The following is a 22,447-nucleotide window of genomic DNA, read 5'->3' on the forward strand; positions in this document are numbered from 1 at the left end:
AATGGGTTTATTAATGCTCAAGTTCTTGGGGAAAGTTGTTAAAAAATAACAAAACATTTGGAAATTGGCTAGTGCTTTTTCCTTACCTCAACATAGTGGCCTTTGATTGCATGTGGTTTCTCATAGGCTTGAGTGCATTCTATTGTCAGTCTAGTCACTAATTGTCAGCAGGATACAGACCATTTTATAACAACACAGTACAGCCTGATTCTGTTCACATCTGACTTGTACCTGTACTTTACAACAAGGTCAGTGGCTGAAGAAACAAGGTCAGTGGCTGAAGAAGAGCAAGATGATTGAATGAATTTTCCTCTTTATCCCCAAGCATTTGGGCCAATAGTAGTGGTTCAGTTGCTGCAGAGTGCATTAGCAATTCCCAATGTATAAGTTGATCCAATTAACAAACCTAACTTAAAGCAATGAGACATTGCCAATTCTAGAACATGTAGAAAATAAACAGTTTAATGGAGGAAGTCAGAATAACAAGGGTTTTAATTTTCAGTGCAAGTCAGGTGATAAACATTTTGAACAATACAGATTACCATGATCAAACAAGATAAGGCATCTCCTATTGAATAGCTCATCCAATAATGGCAACATTCACCTCAATCATAATTTATTTTAATACAGAATTTATATCAGAGATCAGGCCTTTGCACTAAATTTGGTAAACTTCAAAATGAGCTTCTAGGACTTCTCACCATTTGGATAATCGTAGGACGATCATATAAAGAAAAATAATCCAAGAACAATCAATCATAGTTAAACAAAACCTAAAACATTGTTCAATCTTTCAAACAATCTTAGCAAGTTTCCTGAGCTCATTGGTTTTTGCCACAAGTTAAATGGTTTAATACTGACAGAAATGTTTGTCATTTGCAAACTAGTTTCTTCTTCTGAAAACAGACAAGTAAAAATAATGATGCATTTTCTCATCCCAACTAGCCAAGTACTTGTAAGGGTCTTGTAGTTTAAATTCTCTGCATCATTTCTCAACCTTAAGTTCAAAGTAATCAGAAAATATTAAACAGTTAACGGTAAATGTATCTGTTTAAATTTCCATGGGAGCTTTCAATACTTTCCTTCCTCTCCCAGAAGGACAGGAGTTCCACATTCAGTCAGAGTCAGTTGCTACTCACTTCCCTCTTTCCTAAAAGTATTTTCCAACGCTCTTGGGAATCCAGTGGCTTGGGTGGGGGGGGGGGGGGGGGGGGGAACATTCTGGTTTTCTGAAATTGGGAGAGCCAAATTAACAGTAAAGTTAAGAAAGAGTTCCCTGACGGTACACATGCAATCCACTCATATTTATATTCTCCACTATTATGGTTACTGGAAAATTGAAATTAAAACCAAGTGTTGGAAATCCTTAACAGGCAAGACAGCATCTCTGGAAAGACAAACAGCGAGATAAAAGATGTCTAAACTGCATTATTAACTGTTTCACTCTTCAAAAGATACACCAGACCTGCTCAGTTACCCCATCTCTTCATTTTTGCTTTTGTCATTGTGTGCATAGTACTAAGATTATTAAAGAGAATATTCCCATGAGCTTTATTTTCATATTAAAACAAAAAATGCAACATCATTGAAAATAAAAGCTGCATAGAACTAGTCTATCTTATGTTATTAAAAGAAGGCTAGTAGACAATCCCATGCTTCTTGAGCGCTGTTGCAGTGTTAAGATACTAACCTCATCTGTCCATTTAAGGCCACTTCTAATATTCCCTGTTGGTGTGAAAAAATTCAGGCAGTTTCAACTGCTTGTAAATTTTTGATTTTAATCACAGGGCAAGTGTAACTGCCTGTAAAGTTCTGGGTTTGGGGCAGAAGAACCCAAAAAACTGGCTTTTTCCTCTTTTCAACAATTGCTTTGAGTTTGTGGCAAAATGTAATGTGATACCTGCAGTGGGACAAACAGATACATGTATAAGATTAGAACGCATTCAGAATTATTGTTGGAAATAGCAAAGCAATGCCACTGCAAAGCGGTGCAAAAGATTTTTTACAGCTCAATAAACACTGAGGCCATGTTGAAACACTGGAGCAAGATTGAGAAAAACCCATTTCTTAAATAACGTTGCATGTTTACAAAATATCAAAATGTATGAAAGCCTGGGCCACTCCTTCAGTCCACTGGAGCTTATAAATACACATTACAAAGCTCTAACGTATGCTTCAAGTTAACAGTTTCTGCAATTAAATCATCTATTAAAATGGCAAATGTGTTTTTTTAATAAAAAGCGCAAAATATTGCTTTTGCAGCACATTTGTGAAAATAATATAAAAATAATTTCTATATTACAATTTTTAACTTCTGCTTGTAAATTTCAGTCATAATGCATCTTCTAGTTCACAAACACAAATATACAGTTATTTTCTGCTCTATGTCACCATATCACTTTTACATTGGTAACTAATGTGCAAATTATCTCCTGGTGTTTACTTTGCTGTAGCGTAATTTAAAAAAAACATAGTTGTTGAAATATAATCAAATATTTGGTAACAGTCCATGGAGTAACAAAATGAAAAGGTCTCACATTACTCCAGGTTACTAAGTAAGAATTAAGGGTTGGAGTATCAATTCCGAACAGAAGTTGTAACGCGTTCGAATACATCTGACTGTAGTGCAACTCAAGGACTTTGAAAATGTAATGAACAGACTTTCCTTCATGGTATAAAGATCTATAAATGGATGCTCAACTTAAATTGCTTCTTCAAAACATTTGTAGTGATGGATTTGGTTAATATAGAGAAACTGGAATGACGTTTTTCAGACAATTCAGTTAAATAGACCTGTTTCCTCTTTCCCTGCGCTGAAGCTCTTCTTTGTAACAGTAAGAGCAGTAAAATTCTGTCTCCGGACTGCCGTAGAAGGGGCAGTTGTGCTGTTTGCATCGGTTTTGTTGTAGGAAATAGGGAGGAGCCGCCATAATTCGCCCTTTGGTTTGCTCTCCACTTTGCCACACCGAGGAAACACCCTCGTCTGCATATTCCAAGTAGCCATTAACATCGCTTGTACCAAATCCATTGGTAAATGTGTGGCTTTTATGTTCAGGGGGCAGCAAATGCTTCAGAGGTTCCATGGTTTCTACAGTAGGAAATCTTGAAAGACCCACAGGACAGTAATTTTGATAAGACAGTGAGTGACTATGCTGCGGATATGTTGCGCATGTTTTCAGGGAGCCAATGACAGGTGGCTGAATGTCAATTGGGCAGTTTGATGATGGAGGTTTAATCTCAGACACATGGATGACATGCCGCAACAAAGCTGGCGTGTGTGTAAAGTGGGCAGAGGTGAGTGTGCCGGTCTTAGGGATTTCATTTCTGAGGGGTGAATTGGTCTCTGTTGCTTGACCACTCCTTCTTTGTGTTTTTGAGTTCATCAAATCCATATGGCTTTGAGAAGAACCTTGTAGAGTGTCCACCTGAGGATTTGGTTCCACCTTGCTTCTCTCAGATGGTTCATGTTCCATCTTTTTACATGTGGAGTTACTGGAAGCTTTTTTCTCTGCCTCTTTGCGTTTTTGCTCCTGCTCTGCATTGAAGCGTTCCTGAGCAGTAGACAAGTAATAATTAATCATTTCCTCGTGAAACTGATGCCTATGGCTAGTCAACAGAAGTCCAGCAAAAATGAACTTCCTCTCTCCTTGCATAGCAGCTCTCAATATGCTGAGGCTGAGTTTGACATCAGTGCTGTACTTGCACTGATCAGCTGGTTTATCCGTTGGAACTTTAACAGAGGTAATATTTGACTTGTCAGTAGGTGATGAACTTGATTGCAATGACTCATCTTTACTCCCTTTATTAGATTTATTGGATTCTTTTTTCTTGCCTTTCTCCACATTCTCCCCATTGCGCCCATTGCTTGAATTTCCTTTGCTGATTCTTCCATGTACTAATCCTCCGAATCCTCCCATGTTCTTCTTTATTTTAGTCCCCAGGGTTTTACTAAAGCTCCCGAGTTTGTTTGCAACAGAGTCTGTCCTGTTCTTTTCCTTCTTTTGTTTATCTCCTTTATCTTTCTCTTTCTGGTTTTTGTGTCCATTCAGATTAGAGTTGCTGCAGATGGAGTCTCTGTCTGACTCGGAGTCAGACAGTGAATGGGCATCTTCCCCTACTGAACCAGTTGGTGATTCTGGCTGGGCCAAAGGTGCCTGTGAGTACAAACAATTCATAACTAGCCTAATAAAATTTATAGTATTATACAAAACTATTAGAATATAACAAAGTATTTTATATTAAAACCTGACTGCTGTAATAGTTTTGTCTTGCAGTATTATCCAGTGCCTCACCCAAATTACATGTAAGACAATAAGCGGCATATGGAGGTTTGACCATAGACAGACTCAACCGTGAAACTCGGCATCTATACACAGACAGTCTAATAGAAACCAGTAGTGAATAATCAGCAGATAATTTCTTTCCTTTAGTCGAAGGGTTTTGAGACCAATTGTGAAATGCCAACCAAATATGTAGCGGAATTGAGCTAATTAAACACAAATAGGTCAACTGAACCTGTGATCTTCCTATTTTGCATAGCTCATGTACTTCAAATCACATTGCTAACAGCAATAACATAAATTAAGTAGATTTAAAGCAAACAGCCTGGAAACCCCACTATGCAAGATGGCACAAATACCAAATACAAACATAGCAAGGTCTTTTTTTCATTTTTTGGAGCTATTAATTCACTCATAATAAATAGGATAACACTACTATTGAAAACAGACATGGTTTTACAATTAATATACATGTTTTCACAATGGTATTGCTCAGGGAATTTGGAAAAAAATATGCATTTTTATAATCTCTGTTGTATAGCATCATTGAAGTTATACTTTACAAGTCACATAAATCACAGCAGAAAATATTGCCCTTGCACTTTAAAAGCAGGAAATACTTTACCCTAGTTTCAGCGGGAATACAGATCCAGGATACATTCATATAGTTATGCAGTAGGTGAAGTTTGGCTTCCAGGGAAAGGACTAAACTGGAAGAAAATAATGCATGGTGACAAAACATCTACACATGGACAAAAGGTAAGGCACCAACTGTGATAACTCTAACAATCCAAATGTGAATTGACATTAGATCAAACTATTCAATTATTACTCACTCAATTCGCGCAAGTCTTCAGAAAAAGACTGTGGTCAGCAGACTGGCTTAATAGTTAGCACTGCTGCCTCTCAGAACTAGGGACAGAGGTTGGTTCCAGCCTCCGGTGACTGAGTGGAGTTTGCATGTTCTCCCCGTCTGCCTAGGTTTCTGCTAGGTGCTCTGGATTCCTCTCACAGTCCAATCATATGGTTAGGATTGACCATGCTAAATGCAGGTTTAGGGAGATAGGGTAGGACTGAAAAATGTGTTGCTGGAAAAGCGCAGCAAGTCAGGCAGCATCCAAGGAGCAGGAGGATCGACATTTCGGGCATAAGCCCTACTTCAAGGGTAGGGTCTGGGTCTGGCTGCAGACTAGATAGGCCAAATGGCCTCTTTCCGCACTGTAGAGAGTTTATGTTAAACGTGAAAAATTACTCTATGTAAAACAAAAGCTTTTGTTATTCTCAAGAAGGACAAAATAATATGTTCTAAAATTAAAAGCAAATTAAATCAAAAGTACTCACTTGGCCAACTTAGAGTTGTCATTGTCATCCTTTCCCCACTCCCAATCTTTCTTGGGATCCATTGCAAAGTGCAAAGGTAGCAGCTTGTGTTCAGAGTCGGTCAAGGGAATTGCAGCTAAATAACAAAAAAATTAGGAGCAACAAATAGATAACATTGGCAATTAGTCTGTCTTTTCAGGTCGAGAATAAAGACAGTTTTCTGAATGGAGAAATACATTTTCTTTGCAATCTTACTGAGAACCACTAAAATTAGAATTATGAAACTAGAATGTTTTTTGAATGCATTTTACCATATCTGTTAATGAGCACAATTTGATAGTGAAGGCACATAACTTGCTTCTGAATCTGCACCGAACACATGCAGTAGCTTCAAGATAGAGTTACCTGCAGAGCTGCACACCAATTTCTCAATCTAACATGAAGACATGGAGCAGAAGCCAAGCTTCTTTCAAAATTGAAATCATCACGGACAATGTCGGAAAATAGCATTTGCAGAAACTTCTGAGAGACTCCAAATCCAATTATTAATTCATTAACAAAAAAATCAGTGCGTTAATTTCAATAGGCATACACCAAATAAAGTTGAGCACGACTTTTTTTACTTCCCCAAAAGTAGTATTAGGTGCATTAGTCATGGGGAAATGGATCTGAGTGGATTACTCTTCGGAGGGTCGGTGTGGACTTGTTGGGTCAAACGGCCTGTTTCCACACTAAGGAATTTAATTGAATCTAATCTAAAGCCTGGCAACCAAATCAAATATCTGTGTAAATAAGAGAAGGCTCAATATTCATTACAAGTCTGATTAACAACACAAAAACAAAAAGGCACAGTAACAAATAGAAAGCATATACTATAAATGCTAGAATCATGCAGCATGTTAGTCAACTTATGTGGAGATAAAAGCAGCCTCGGGCTTGTGTGTGTAGTTTACACATTATCCCTGTGTCGACGAGTTTCCTCCGGGTGCTCAGCTTTCCTCCCACATTCCACAGATATGCAGGTTAGGTGGATTGGTCATGCTGAAAACAAATGGCATCATAGTGTTCAGGGATGTGTGGGTTATGAGAGTTAGCAGTTGTAAAAAATTAATGCAATGTTACAGGGATGGGGTGGATCTGGGTGGAATGCTCTTCGGGGTCGGTGCAGATTTGATGGGCCAATTGGCCTACTTTCTGCACTGTAGGGATTTATGATTCTAACGATTCTAACTAGATTGAGAAAAGAATCATACAAAATGTTGATCTGGCTATTTTCAAAATTCTGATCAGAAACATACTTTCAGCATCTTTGCTTGTGGTTTTAACTTTATCGTGTGTTACATTATGTTACCGACAATGAACCTCGTCAAGCAATTTGCAAGTTGAGCCTCTGGATCAGACCCCTCCACTCTGTATGTGCCTGTATCAATGTAACTGCATAAAAGTACTCAAAGAAAACAAGCAGAATTTATACAACATCTTTTGCAACTCCAGATGTCACAACACATTAAAAAACTAGCTCATTGCCTGTAAAGAAAAAATAGATTTTTAAATACTACAACAAATACAAAACAATGCAATTCAAAACAGTACAAAAATAGTACAAAACTAAACCCAAACAATAAAAAAAATCTCCAACCCACTCTCCTATACAAATGTATAAACATATATAGAGAAGTATAAAATTTTAAAAAAACCTAAACTAGCTATTGAACTAAATAAATAAATACCTAACAACAAACAAATAAATAGTAATAACTCAGCCCAGCCAAACAAAACACTCATACATTCACAGTTCCTCCTCCCTGGATATTGGACTCATGAAACACAATCGTTACGACTTTATAAAAGCCCTTGTTAGTGTGGCAGATAAATCTGTGTCCAGGTATTTCAAAAAGGGTTGCCATGTCTTGTAAAAATTCTCAGTTTTGTGGTGTACCATATTTGTGAGAAAATCCAGGGAAATATGCTCCATAACAATCTTCCGCCAACCCGACAGGCCTGGGGGGTTTTCGGATATCCAACCTAGCAAGATATTCTTCCTTGCACAGAATGTAAGAATGTTGAAAAGTTTTGCCTTATGCGCGTCTGCAGGAAATACAATGGTAGGCCCAAAAGGAGCGAAATAGGGTCCTTCCCCACCCCTACACCTAAAATCCTCTCCACTGCACCCACCACAGCGCTCCAATAGGTTTGAAGCCTGTCACAAGACCAAAGACAATGGTTAAGAGTGCCCATGCAGACTTGGGATATGCTGAAGATATTTAAATTTTAACAAACGGTCTGGGGCTAAGTGGACCCTGAGGAGAATCTTCAACTGTAAAGCATGGGTCCTATTGCAAATTGATATCTTCCTTGCATTCTCCCAAATATCCTCCCATGCCTCTGAAGAAACTTCAACGCCCAACTCTCTCTCGCACATCTTGCAGAGTCGATCAGACTCATCTGAGGTGGGACCCCCCAATTGGTGATATAAAGTACTGACAGAGAGTGTACTCTTAGCCCTTAATACCCCTCTTTCTATGTCAGATTGTAGGGATCAGTCAAAAGTGTGGTCTTTTTTTGAATAAAATCCCTAACTTGAAAAAAACAAAAGAGGTCTCTATTAGATAACTCGTACTTCCGTACTAACTGATTGAAGGACATCATTACGTTTCCCTCAAATAAATCACTCATGCAAGTATTACTCCGAGCTGCCCGACGTTTAAATCCTGAATCTATCATACACGGTTGAAAACCCGGCATACCCACTAAAGGTGTAAACAAAGATGTTTTGCCAATATTACCTTCCCTCTGCCAAATTGCCCTCCTTGCTTTAACAGTATTGATGACTATTGGATTATGGCAATATTCCCCAACTATCCTCACCTTGTCCAAAAACAGCAAATTGGTAAGGGGGCACCTTGCCTGGGAGGATTCGATATCTAGCCATACTGAAAGAGGGTCCCCACAAACCCAATCATTCACGTAGGTCAAAAGCGAGCTTAATTGGTAATTTTTAATGCCCGGAAGGTCTACTCCCCCCAATTTGTGAGGCAACTGCAGTTTGGCTAATTTAATGAAGGGCCGTTTACGGTGCCAGATAAAGGAGCTGAACCAACCATTCAGTCTCCTGAGTGTTTGTTTATTGAAAATCAGGGGGAGCATCCGTATAGGGTATAGCAAACGAGGGAGAATATTCATCTTAATAAGCACTATCCGACCCAACCACTAGACTGGAAGTGCCTCCCATCTTTGGAGATCTTGTTTAATTATTTCAAATAATTGAGTAAAATTGGCTTTGAACAGGCAAACCAGAACTGGAGTAATGAATATGCCCAAATACACAAAACTCCCCTGTGACCACCTAAATGGGAATCTATAGTCACTCTCAAGAGGCAACTCTTTCGTAAGACCTACCCATAGGCATAGCCTCTGATTTAGCAAAATTAATATTATACCCTGAAAAAGCACCAAACGCGTGAATGCATTGTATCAGGCAAGGCACTGAGACTGCTGGATTCGTCAAGAAAATTAGAACATCGTCTGCATACAGCGAGATCTTATGTAATTTTGACCCCACTTCTGGAGCTGATATATTGAGATCCCCACAAACGTCCTCTGCCAACAGTTCAATCACCAACGTAAAAAGTAATGATGAAAGGGGACAGCCCTGCCGGCTGCCCCTAGAAATATTAAAATTGCTTGATTGTACCCCATTGGTAATGACTGCCGCGAGAGGTACACTGTAGAGAATCTTTACCCATCTTATGAAAACTTTGCCCAGACCAAACCGGTCTAGAGTATAGAAAAGGTACGGCCACTCAACTCGGTCAAATGCCTTCTCTGCATCTAAAGAAATCGCCAATCCCTGTATTGACGGTTGTTGGCATGCTTGAACTACGTTAAGCAGCCTCCTAACGTTATTGGAGGATCTGCGACCCTTTATGAAGCCCGTCTGATCCTCTTTAATAATAGAGGGTAACACAGTCTCCAGCCTTAACGCAAGAGCCTTAGAGAGGATTTTAAAGTCCACATTTAAGAGCGAGATGGGCCTGTATGAAGCACAGTCTTCCGGATCCTTCCCTTTTGTAAGGATAAGTGAAATATTGGCCTCTCTCAGAGATGGTGGGAGACAATCATGACTGTATGAATCATTAAACATATTCAGCATCGGGCCTGACAGTATACTTATAAATTCCTTATAGAATTCACTGGGAAGTCCATCAGGACCGGTCGCCTTTCCACTCTGAAGCTGCCTCACAGCTTCCTGCACTTCTTGCTCTGATAATGGGGCATTGGGAAAGGACTGTTGTTCGGGAGTCACACCCGGGAGCTTCAGATCTCTAAAAAAGATTCCATTTTGGCCTGCCCCACCTCACAATTCTCAGATATAACTTGGAGTAGAATCTCTGGAACGCCACATTAGTCTTCTTAGAATTACATGTTAGGTTCCCAGACCTTTCCCTAATCACTGTAATGATTTGTGCGGCACTTCTCTTTCTGGCAAGGTATGCTAAGAATGAGCTAGTTTTGAAGTACCGAGATAGTTAAAATGCCTGAAACATGGCTTCCAATTTGTCTCACAAATACAATATAACGCTGAGCAGATAATTTGTTTTTAAGTAGTGTTAATTGAGGAATTAATATTGTGTCAGGCCATTGGAAAGAGCTCCATGACTCTTCTTGGAATAGTCCCATGTGCTATTTTCCAGGGCAGATAAGACCTTAGTTTAAATCATTCCACCAGGCAATACATTTGATAGTACAGGTACAACACTCTTGAGTCCCACATTGGAGTGTCCTCAATTCCCTGCTGTGGGGCATGAACCCATGACGTTCTGATGTCGTGACAAGAATACCACCTACTGAAGAAGCCTGACACCTTGGTACATTCTGAAATACTGAATAAATACACAGACAGTACTTCGAGGAAGGTCCAGTGCCATATGGTGATAACAGCATATGCACAGTTGAAATGTTCCTCATTTAGACTGCAAGGCCTCAGACAACCACACATCACTTTTTATAAAATCTTTTGTTAAATTGGCAATCACTTGTCAATGGATATGATTGTCCGCCTACGAAATTCCATGTCATTGGTCATAGGTTCTGTGGATGATGAGCCCGATCCTGTGGCTACATTTCCATCCACACATTTGCAGGTGTTTTTGGAAGGTTGAAGTGCTTTTGGCTTTAAGATCGACATTCATTTTTCCAGTTCCTTTTCCGTACTTCCACTTGCTGACAGGATTTGGAGATGTCTGTGTTGGACTGGAGTGTATAAAGTTAAAAATCATACAATATCAGGTTATAGTTGAACAGGTTTACTTGGAAGCACTAGCTTTCGGAGCGCTGCTCCTTCATCAGGTGGTTATGGAGTATAAGATTGTAAGACACAGAATTTATAGCAAAAGTTTAGTGTGATGTAACTGAAATATATTGAAAAAGATCTGGATTGTTTGTTAAGTCTCTCACCTTTTAGAGTGACCATGTCAGTTTTAGTTCTTTCATATGTAAATCACAAAGTTTTTTTAAAAGTTACATTCTCAAGTGAACTTTAACACTTAGTGTCATGTTGGCCCAGACAATGCACTGAAGGTGTTAGCTCCCTGTCTGAGGCTGTCTGTGCCACAATGGTCAGACTGATTCTAAACTAAAAAACGGATTTACAGAATCTTACATGGATTCATGCAGTTTTTGAGCAAAGTAAGATGTAATTCTGCAAGTACAAATTCACTCCAAAACATACGTGTGTGTGTGTGTGTGTGTGTGTGTGTGTGCGCGCGCGCACGCGCGCGCGGGAGGGGAATAGGAGTGTCTGTGAGAGTGTGTGCGTGTGTAAAGGGGTGTAAGTCTGTGAGAGGGTGTGCGTGGGAATGTATGTATGTGTGAGCGTATGAGAAACATTCTACATGAGTGTCTGTGTCTGTTGGAGAGCAAGGATGTGTGTGTGTGTAGGTAGAAGTGTCTGTGTCTATAGACAGACAGACACTCACACATACAGTGTACACTGCCACAGACACCCTCTCACAGACTTATACCCCTTTACACTCACACACTCATAACCACCTCCCCCTGTCCCACGCACACACCCACATGCACATATACATATTTAAGTTTGTGGGGTGAATTTGTATTTTAAGAACTAAATTTTACTTTGCTGAAAAACCGCATGAATCCATGTAAGATTCTATACATTTTTTGGATGAGAATCAGTCTGACCATTGGTGGCACAGACAAGCTCACACAGGGAAACTCACACCTTTAATACATTATCTGGGCCGACATGACACCAATTGTTAAAGTTCACTTGAAAATGTAACTTCTAAAAAAGACATTTTGCAATTTACATATTAAAGAACTGAAACCGACATGATCATTCTAAAAGATGAGAGACTTAACAAACAACCCAGGTCTTTTTCAATATATAATTTCAGTTACATCACACTATAAACTTTTGCGGCACAGTGGCTCAGTGGTTAGCACTGCTGCCTTGCAGCGCCAGGGACACCGGTTCGATTCCAGCCTCGGGCGACTGTTTGCGTGGAGTTTGCATGTTTACCCTGTGCCTGCGTGGGTTTCCTCCAGGTGCTCCAGTTTCCTCCCACAGTCCAAAGATGTGTTGGTCAGGTGAATTGGCCATGCTAAATTGTCCATAGTGATAAGTGCATTAGTAGGCAGTAGGTGCGTGGGTTACTCTGAGGGTTGGTGCAGACTTGTTGGGCCAAAGGGCCTGTTTCCGCACTATAGGAAACTAGTCTAATCTAAAAAAACCTCCGAGTCTTATAGTCTTATTCTCCACAGCCACCTGATGGAGGAGCAGTGCTCTGAAAGCTAGTGCTTCCAAATAAACTTGTTGGACTATAACCTGGTGCTGTGAGATTTTTAACTTTGTCGATAGGAGTTCTTGAAGAATTGTGACTCTTCATAACAGCAGCTTCTTCTGAGCAAGGATCTCCCATGCAATAACATCGGTGTTGGATTTCCCAAGGGAAGCCTTCAAAGAGACATTGAAAAGCTTTTGTTCTTCTCCAATTTGAGCGTGTCCCTTGAGCTGAGCAAAGATGATTTGCTTTGGCAGTCGGAACTCAAGCATCATAAGTACACGGCCAACTCAAAAGAGTTGGTTTTGGATGATCACAGCCTCGATCCTGGTACTGTTAGCTATTTCAAGGACAATCATGTTAGTATGCTTATCCTCTCAGCTGATGCAGAGAACCCATTTCAAACAGCTTTGGTGGTATTTCTCAAAAGATCTTGAGCTGGAATTTTTATGTAACCAAAGTCTCGGGGCCATACAGAAGAGTCAAAGGATGACTGCCTGGAAAAAGGATCCTGGTATCAGCACAGATGACACAGTCAAAGACTCTCATTCTTGGGAGACTGAAGGCAGTGCTCACAGGTTGGATGTGATGTTGAATCTCAGCATCAATGTGAGCCTCAACCAAAAAGTAGCTTCCCAGGTAGGGGAATTGCTCCATGTTTGGCAGGATTTCTCCATTCATCTTAAATAGAGGGACGGACTGGAAGTTGACCTGGGCTGGATTATTTAGGATTTGACTTCTTTGAGTTCAGACAGAAGCCAGTTCTCCAGTGTGTTGCTGCATAGGCATTAAGCAAGGCTTGAAGATTCTCTTCCAAGAGAACAGAGATGACATTGTTATCTACATACAGAAGTTTCACAAGCGAGGCCATGTCATTTTCCTCTTAGATTTCAGCCGGTTCAGTCCAAGATCATCTCTAATGGGGAGTTGGAGGATTTCATCAAATACGTTCTCGCCGACTATTGCAATTTGGTTTAAGAGTTCTTTGAAATATTGTCTCCATTGCAGGCTGACATTTTCTCAGTCTGTCTCTCAAAAGGATGCCAAGCTTCGTCTATATTGGTTTGAGGCCAAGGGTGTTGAGTCTGTACATCACCTTGGTGGCGCTGAGGAAACACCAGGTGTCATGCTCGTCAGCAAGGACTTGCAGCTCCTTAGTTTTGTCAGTTTACCATTGGTTCTTGATTTGCCTAGTCCTTCTTTGTAACTCCGCCTTTGCAGCTGATGAATTCTCCTCTTTGCCTTGATGTTACTTTTTGCCTTCTTATTGTTGATGAGGTCTTAGATGACATGGTCATTGTCAATGAACCAGTCTGTGTGTTTCCTGGTCTTGTAGCTCATGGTTTTTTCACAACATGAGAAGATCTTCAGCTCTTTCCAGATTTGCTCCACTCCATTAAAATGAATGCTTTGGAGATTTGGTGAAAATATTTTGAAGTTTGCTAATTTGCTCGACTTTTGAAGCAGCTGAATGTTGCGCTTTTTCTGAACTGTTTCTTAGGCTTCAGCTGCTTCTCTTTTTCTGGATTAAAACCTTTAAAAGATATCTGGCCGGGGAGATTCAAGATGGCAGCGACCCAACAAGTCTGAGTCTGTAGTGCTCTGCCTAAGACTTGGGCAAAGTGGGGCACCTGCCTTCACCTCACCCTTTAAATCATTTAAGATAGCTTTTACTCAGCGTAGTCAGTCATTTTACATGGATAGTTTGGTATTGTTTCTAAAATGACTAAGGGCAAAAACTCTCGCAGCTCGCAACAGGCAGGGACCCCTCCCCAACCCCCTCTCGCAGCAGCAGTGACTTCCGCGGCCGCCTCGGGGGACTTACCTGCGGAGGCGACCCTGCTTTCTGGGATCACCAAACTTCAAGAGAAGATAGACGCTTTTATTGAGGAGTCCCAGTCCAGGTGGGAGTCAATCTCAGTCATGCTGCAGAAGCACGACTGAGAAATCGAAAAACTTGAACAACGCATTGGAGGGTTGGAGCGATGGGTCACGGCCTCGGAGACTGCTGCCGAGTCGCCCGTAGGTCAGGCCCGGGCTCTGATGCGGTGAACCCAGACCCTGGAGGAGCGCATTAATGACCTCGATAATCGGGGCCAATGGAAAAATATTTGGTTGCTGGGCCTTCCCGAACGGGAAGAGGAAGGCCAGCTTGTAGACTTTTTGGAGCGATGGCTCCCACAATTATTGAAGTTGGAGTTGGCACCGGGCCGGGTGCAGATGGAGTGGGCCCACTGGGTTGCTATATGCAGGCCCGGGTCAGACCAGCGCCCCCGCCCGGTTCTAATCCAACTCCAATATTATAGAGAAAAACAAATTCTCCTGGAAGCCTCCAAGTCCTGGGGAAGGATCCCCAGGCCATGATGCACAAAGGTTCCAGAATAATGTTATTCCAGGGCTTCTCACCAGCCATGGTCTGCAAGAGGAGGTCATTCGATGAGGTGAAGAAGCGTCTGAGAGACCTAAATATCCAATACTCCATGCACTATCCAGCAGCGCTGCGCTTCAGCCATGAAGGAATCATTTACAACTTTGGGTTGTCGGAAAAAGCAAAAGAATTCTTGGACTCTCTTAAATAGATTGCGGGACTCGAACCGTATGGATAACGACTTTATTTTGACCCCCCCCTTTGTTTACCCCGCTTTTTATTTCTTTCAACCTTCTTCCACTTATCTTTCCCTGGGGCTGGGGGTGTGGGGGCTTGTTCCTTACTTTTCCTTTTTATAGTTCGCCTGGCTTACTCGATTTGTGGGAGAGGAGGGTTTGTTTTGTCTTGCCCTTTTCTTAAGAACGGGGGTTTTCCTCTTTTCTCGTTTTACTTAGTTGCCTAATACTCGCCGGGATTGTAATTTTGTAATTTTATATATTCCTATTTTGTACTGTGTTTGCTAAACGCACCCAGGTGTTGGTGTGGGGGGGCGGGGTGGGTTACTCACTTATAACTCTGGTTTCATAAAATACTTGAATTTGTATATTCCATTCTATAATGCCTGGGCCAAGGGCAGGCCCCTAGTTAGGAGAGGTTATGGTGGGGTTATCGATAGGTAGTTATGCCCTCTGGGAGCAAGGGGGAAAAGTGTCCTTTCAAATATGTTTGCGTTGTTTTTTTTAAACTTAGGAATAGCTTTTAATTGTGTTGGTTTAAATGTTTTAAAGAATTTTTGTATTTGTGAATTCCCTATGGTCTTTATTCAAGGTTTTCTGAGTGGGGTTCTTCCTCTTGGGGGGTCTCACGCTTGCCTGGACGATTATGGCTAGCCATTCGCTTAGGTGGTGCACTTGGAATGTCAAGGGGAGTAATTCACCAATCAAAAGGAAAAATATATTATCAAGTCTCAAAAAAGAAAGGGTCGCTATAGCTCTCTTACAGAAGACACATCTACTTGACAAAGAACATTTAAAGCTACAACAGGGTGGATTTGATCAGGCTTTTTCTCATCTTTCAGTTCAAAAGGTAGGGGAGTAGCCATTCTTATTTAGAAGAATCTTCCTTTCCAAATGTTAAGCCAGATAAAAGATGAGCCTGGACGGTATATAGTGATCAAAGCTCTAATACATGGAGAGGAATATGGAATTTTGAATCTTCACTTCCCCCCCCCCCCGGCACATCCCTTTAAATTCCCTAAGTTGACAGCTTTTGGAGTCTGCCATACAGTTAAAATCTCCTCCTATAATTGTATTATGGACCCAGAGACAGATAGGATACCTTAGAGCACTACGGGTATATCTCAGAGATCTGGACAACTGGCGGATCTGAATAAGGAGATGTATGGAGGTGCCTAAGACTTAGGCGCTGGTCTGACCCGGGCCTGCATATAGGACTAGTAGATGTATGGAGGTGCCTTCACCCCCAGGGTAGAGACTTTACTTTCTACTCTAACCCACATAAATGCCATACCAGAATTGATATTTTTTGCCCCCTTGACCCTTTTGAATTCCATATAAATTTGTAAAATAGGTAATATAGCTATTTCTGATCATGTCGTAGTATATATGGAAGTCAAGATTAGGGATGGTGGGATAGGCCCCCCTGACATTGGCATAAGAATTCCTTTTTACTGAAGTATAGCAAATTTATAAAGTATTTTTTGCAAGAATTCAAAACCTTCTGGGAAATTAATTCCGATACAGCCAGTAACCCATCGATGATGTGGGAGACCAATAAGACATATGTGCGAGGCTTGGTCAACTCATTCTGCAATATGGAAAAGACAAAAGGGAGAGCAACAGCGCCTGCTCAAGGCTCGCTTAAAGGCAGCTGAGACAGCGTATCTTAACAGGCCTTCCATTACTAAGCTACAAAGGGTCACAGCCCTTAGGGCAGCCTTGAATACCGCGCTTACCCAAACAAACAGCAAAGAGGGAAATATTATTCGCAAAGCAGAGATTATTTGAATATGGCGACAAGCCTGGCAGATACCTAGCATATCTTACTAGAAAGAAAAAGGCTCCTCAAGCCATTGCGTCCATTAGAGAAAGTGCTGGTACTTTGACTTGTGATCGTAAAAACATCAATACAGCCTTTAGAAAGTTCTATTTTCAACTGTATAAATCACAGGACTGTGAGGGTAGAACTGAGAAGATGGAATCCTTCTTTAAACATTTGGCCCTCCCGGGCTTAACCTCAGAGCAGGTGTCAATCTTTAATGCCCCCCTGACAACCCAGGAAGTACTCGACGCGGTTAGGCAGCTTCAGAGTGGCAAAGCGCCTGGACCAGACGGATTCTAGATTGAGTTCTATAAAGAATTTATAGGGGAACTGGCCGGGCCATTCACAAATATGTATAATTATTCACATAGTCATGGCTGCCTCCTGCCTTCGTTGAGAGAAGCAAACATCTCTCTTATTCTTAAAAAGGAAAAGGCCCCAGAAGATTGCTTATCATATAGACCCATATCCTTACTAAATGTGGATTTCAAAATTCTTTCTAAAATGTTAGCATTAAGATTGGAGACAGTCTTACCACATATCATAAAAGAGGACCAGACGGGGTTTATAAAGGGCCGCAGGTCAACTAATAATATTAGAAGGGTCTTAAATATGATACAAGCTTGTCAATAGGGAACAATACCAGGTTTAGCCATCTCCTTGGACGCAGAAAAGGCATTTGATCGGGTAGAATGGTCATATCTTTTGTATATATTGGAAAAGTTTGGCATACTTAGGTATTTTAATCACCCCAGTATTTGGTCAGCTGTATAAAGCTAACTTTATACAAGGACTGCACAAAACACTACATAGGACAAACAGGAAGACAGCTAACGATCTGTATCCATGAACACCAACTAGCCATGAAAGACACGACCAGCTATCCTTAGTAGCCACACACACAGATAACAAGCAACATGAGTTCGACTGGGACAACACTACTATTATAGGACAAGCCAAACAGAGAACAGCCAGGGAATTCCTAAAGGCTTGGCACTCATCCACAGATTCTATCAACAAACACATCGACCTGGACCCAATATACCAGCCACTGCAGCGGAAGCGGCAGAGACAAACCACTATAAATGCCGGAGGAAACAACACAGAAGCGCTTCACAGGAGGCTCCCAAGCACTGAGGATGTCACCTAAACAGGGGACGAAACGTCTGCAACACAAATTCCCAGCTTGGCGAACAGAACCACAACAAGGAAAAATATTTTAGTGAATTGGGTAGCTGAAGGCCCTCCAGGACTTTCAAACTGGCACAAGTTAGTCATGGAATATATCCCCCTTGACTTCCTCACAAATATGGTGCACCAAAAATCGGAATTATTCTATAAAACACGGCAGCCCTTTTTGAACTACATCGACACAGATATTTCGGCATATTGTCCAGGGCTTTTGACTGGCTGTGGTAATGGTTCTGGCTGGTTCAGGGACCCTCAGGAGGAGGAATCCCGTATAAATACGGGTTTTATGATGACTTGATGTAAATCTATTTTGAGCATGTATCTAGTTATTTAATTATTTCGTTGTTTATCGCTAGCAATGTATGATATTCTATTTTATGTTTTGGTTGTTTGTAGGATAGATTAGTAGTTAGTTGGGCTTTTCTTTCTTATTTGGTTATTATTTATTCTTTCTTATTTATTTATTTAATGTTACATTGATGTTTATACTTGTTGGTATTACTTTAAAATTTTGTAAAAAATCTTAAAAATTTTCTTTTTTCAAAAAAAAACCTATATTAAAAAAAATCTGGCCAAACAACGTCTTTGCAAAGTACACAGCTTTACTGCTTCAACATCTACAGAGAAATAAATGAGAAATTTGAATACAGAGGCCAATTACTTCATTGCTCTTGCTCTTCGAACCGAAGCAAATCGTTCCATGAAATGGTTGGTGGCTGTGTTAGAAAAGTGCAAGTCATATTTGAAATTTATAAAGTCTACTAGTAGATGGCAACAGATGCTACATTATTCTACATTGATGGACAGACTGTAACTGGATTCATTGAGGAGAAAGTGAGGTCTGCAGATGCTGGAGATCAGAGATGGAAATGTGTTGCTGGAAAAACGCAGCAGGTCAGGCAGCATCTAGGGAACAGGAGAATCGACGTTTCGGGCATTAGCCCTTCTTCAGGAATCTGGATTCAGAAAGTCCTGCCCTGGTGAAGGTTTTCAGCATTTTAACTTTTTATGACTCAAACTGGAGCTTGACAGAAATTTTCATTAAAACATGTTCGATCTTCTACATTTAAAAACAACAGAATAAATCGATAGATATTGTAAATGTTTTGTTTTTACATGAACAACACTACAAAATAGCAATTTATCCACATCAAAAGCCAGGTTTAAAGTGGCTGTTTGCCACTTTTGTTCCTTCTCAATGGTTGGGTCTCTTCTTTACTAATTGGCTATTTTCCCCTTTCATTATGCCAATTATTATACTTAAAGCTTCTTACCTCAATTTCAGATCATGAAAAGAATATAATCAACCTGTGTCAAAAAGAATTTGCCCATTACAATGTAACAGAACTGTTTGCTTTTGCAATACATCTGCCATGACAGTCCTTTATTTAAGCTTAAAGCCAAAGGAAGATAATTGACAATAGCTTTGCTTTAAATGTTGCAACTTTGAGGTGAGTGGATCGTATATCACTTGGAAAGAGTGGAACAAACCTGCATCATGATATTTAAACACCTCTGGGGTGCTTAAACTTGATATAAGAGTTTCTGCTGCATTCTGGTCCTGCAATCTTCATATTTGTCCCCTCCCTTGCCCAACCCAGGCTCCTCTGCACTACTGCCTGGGTTTATAATGCCAAGACACCAACACTATCCTGCTCAACACTTCTCTCCTCTGCGCTGTCATTGTGAGCCAAGGCTCTGGAGATGAGCATCAAGAAACAAAGAGCAACTTTGAATGGCCATCCAGAGAAAACATCAATTCTAACAACCCCAGATTGGCACTTCTGCACCATTCAGACCTGTACTTTCAGAAACCCTGAAACTGCTGGCTTCTAATTCAATCTGACCCTGATGTCCAGCCTCTTATGGCATCTGGCTCTTGAGCAGTTACACATGTTCAGAAGAGAGAACCAGTGAGTGAGAGTCAGGGAGTAGTGTGGCACTAGTAAAAACACAGCACATCAAGCAGCATCCAAGGAGCAAGAGAGTCAATGTTTCGGGCGGAGAAAATAGGGCCTGTCCTGCGCTGTAATGTCCTTTGGCCCTTGATGCTGCGCCGATCTGTGAAACCAATCTAAAGCTCATCTAAACTACACTATTCCATTATCATTCATATTTATCCAGTGACCATTTAAATGCCCTTAAAGTTGGCGTGTCCACTACTGTTGCAGGCAGAGCATTCCAAGCTCTTACTACTCTGAGTAAAGAACCTACCTCTGGTATCTATCCAATATCTGTCACCCCTCAATTTATAGCTACGTGCCATTGTGCTAGCCATTACCGTCCAAGGAAAAAGGCTCTCACTGTCCACCCTATCTAATCCTCTGATCATCTTATACGTCTCTATTAAATCATCTCTTAACCTTCTTCTAACGAAAGCAACTTCAAGTCCCTCTGCCTTTCCTCAAAACTCCTCCCCCTACATACCAGGCATTATCCTGTTAAATCTCCTCTGCACCCTTTTCAACGCTTCCACATTCTTCCTATAATGCAGCGACCAAAACTGTATGCAATGCTCAAGTGCGGCCGCACCTGCACTGCAACATGACTTCATGGCTATGAAACTCAGTCCCTCTACTAATAAAAGTTAACACACCATATGCTTTCTAAACAATCCTATCAACCTGGTGGCACCTTTCGGGGATCTATGCACATGGACAGAGATATCGCTGCTCATCCACACTATCAAGAATTTTACCATTAGCCCAGTACTCTGCATTCCTTCCAAAGTGAATCACCTCACACTTTTCCGCATTAAACTCCATTTGCCACCTCTCAGTTCAACTCTGCAGCTTATCTATGTCCCTCTATAACCTGCAACATCCTTCCGCACTGTCCACAACTGCACTCATCCAGGTCACTTATAAAAATGACAAACAGCAGTCACCCCAAAACAGATCCTTGCGGTACACCACTGGTAACTGAACTCCAGGATGAACATTTCCCATCAACCACCACCCTCTGCCTTCTTTCAGCTCACCAATTTCTGATCCAAACCACTAAATCACCTTTAATCCCATGCCTCTGTATTTTCTACAATAGCCTACGACGGGGAACCTTATCAAACGCTTTATTGAAATCCATACATACATTAACTGCTTTACCCTCATCCACCTGTTTGGTCACCTTCTCAAAGAACTCAGTAAAGTTAGTGAGGCACCTTTTTGTGACCTACCTTTCATAAAAACATGTTGATTATCCCCAAACCAAATTATTCACTTCGAGAGGAGTATAAATCCTCTCCCTTATAATCCTTTCCAAAACTTTGCCCACAACAGAAGCAAGGCTTCTGGTCTTTCATTACCAGGGTTGTCTCTATTCCCCTCCTGAACAAGGGGTCAACATTTGCTATCCTCCAATCTTCTGGCACTATTCCAGTGGACAATGATTACATAAAGATCAAAGCCAAAGGCTCTGCAATCTCCTCCCTGGCTTTCCAGAGAATCCAAGGATAAATCCCACCCGGCCCAGGGGACTTATCTATTTTCACACTTTCCAGAATTGTTAATACCTCCTCCTTATGAACTTTAATCCCATCTAGTCAAATAGCGTGCATCTCAGTATTCTCCTCAACAACATTGTCTTTTTCCTTTGTGAATACTGACGAAAAATATTCATTTAGCACCTCTCTTATCTCTTCGTACACCATGCACAATTTTCCACTACTGTCCTTGACCAGCCCTAATCTTACTCTAGTCATTCTTTTATTCTTGACATAACTAAAGAAAGCTTTAGGGTTTTCCTTTATCCTACCTGCCAATGACTTCTCATGTCCCCTCCTGGCTCTTGTTAGCTCTCCCTTTAGGTTCTTCCTAGTTAACTTGTAGCTCTCAAGCACCCTAACTGAGCTTTCACGTCTCATCTTTACACATGCCTCCTTCTTCCTTTTGACAAAAGATTCAACTTCTTTAGTAAACTACGGCTCCCTCGCTCGACCACTTACTCCCTGCCTGACAGGTACATACTTATCAAGGACAAGCAGTAGCTGTTCCTTGAACAAGTTCCACATTTCAATTGTGCCCATCCCCAGTAGTTTCCTTCCCCATCCTATGCATCCTAAATCTTGCCTAATCGCATCATACTTTCCTTTCCCCCAGCTATAACTCTTGCCCTGTGGTACATACCTATCCCTTTCCATTGCTAAAAGTAAACCTACTCAAATTGTAGTCACGATCACCAAAGTGCTTACCTACCTCCAAATCTAACACCTGACCTGGTTCATTACCCAGTACCAAATCCAATGTGGCCTCGCCCCTTGTCTACATACTGTGTCAGGAAACCATCCTGTACACATTAAAAAACTGACCCATCTAAATTACTTAAACTATAGTGATTCCAGTCAATATTTACAAAGTTAAAGTCCCCCTAAACAAATACCCTGTTACTTTCGCTCCTATCCAGAATCATCTTTACAATCCTTC

At 41.0% G+C, this 22,447-nt stretch overlaps 1 protein-coding gene across 7 annotated transcripts in view; it reads right to left on the minus strand.

Annotated features, from left to right (window-relative positions):
* Positions 1-2,422: 2,422 nt before the first annotated feature.
* The window catches only part of otud7a (OTU deubiquitinase 7A), a 151,927-nt gene continuing 131,902 nt past the window's right edge, over positions 2,423-22,447 (minus strand). For all 7 annotated transcript variants that reach the window (XM_087982230.1, XM_087982229.1, XM_087982231.1 and 4 more), the window contains 3 exons: positions 5,622-5,736; positions 4,906-4,990; positions 2,423-4,154 (listed from right to left, as the gene is read on the minus strand). In XM_087982230.1, the coding sequence (XP_087838356.1) occupies positions 2,784-4,154; positions 4,906-4,990; positions 5,622-5,736 (1,571 nt within the window). In that variant the 3' untranslated portion in view covers positions 2,423-2,783. The remainder of the gene's footprint in view (positions 4,155-4,905; positions 4,991-5,621; positions 5,737-22,447) is intronic.

This window comes from Chiloscyllium plagiosum, unplaced genomic scaffold (assembly GCF_037043375.1).
Source record: "Chiloscyllium plagiosum isolate Xiang-an unplaced genomic scaffold, Cpla_swu_hap1 HiC_scaffold_42, whole genome shotgun sequence".
NCBI lineage: Eukaryota > Metazoa > Chordata > Chondrichthyes > Orectolobiformes > Hemiscylliidae > Chiloscyllium > Chiloscyllium plagiosum.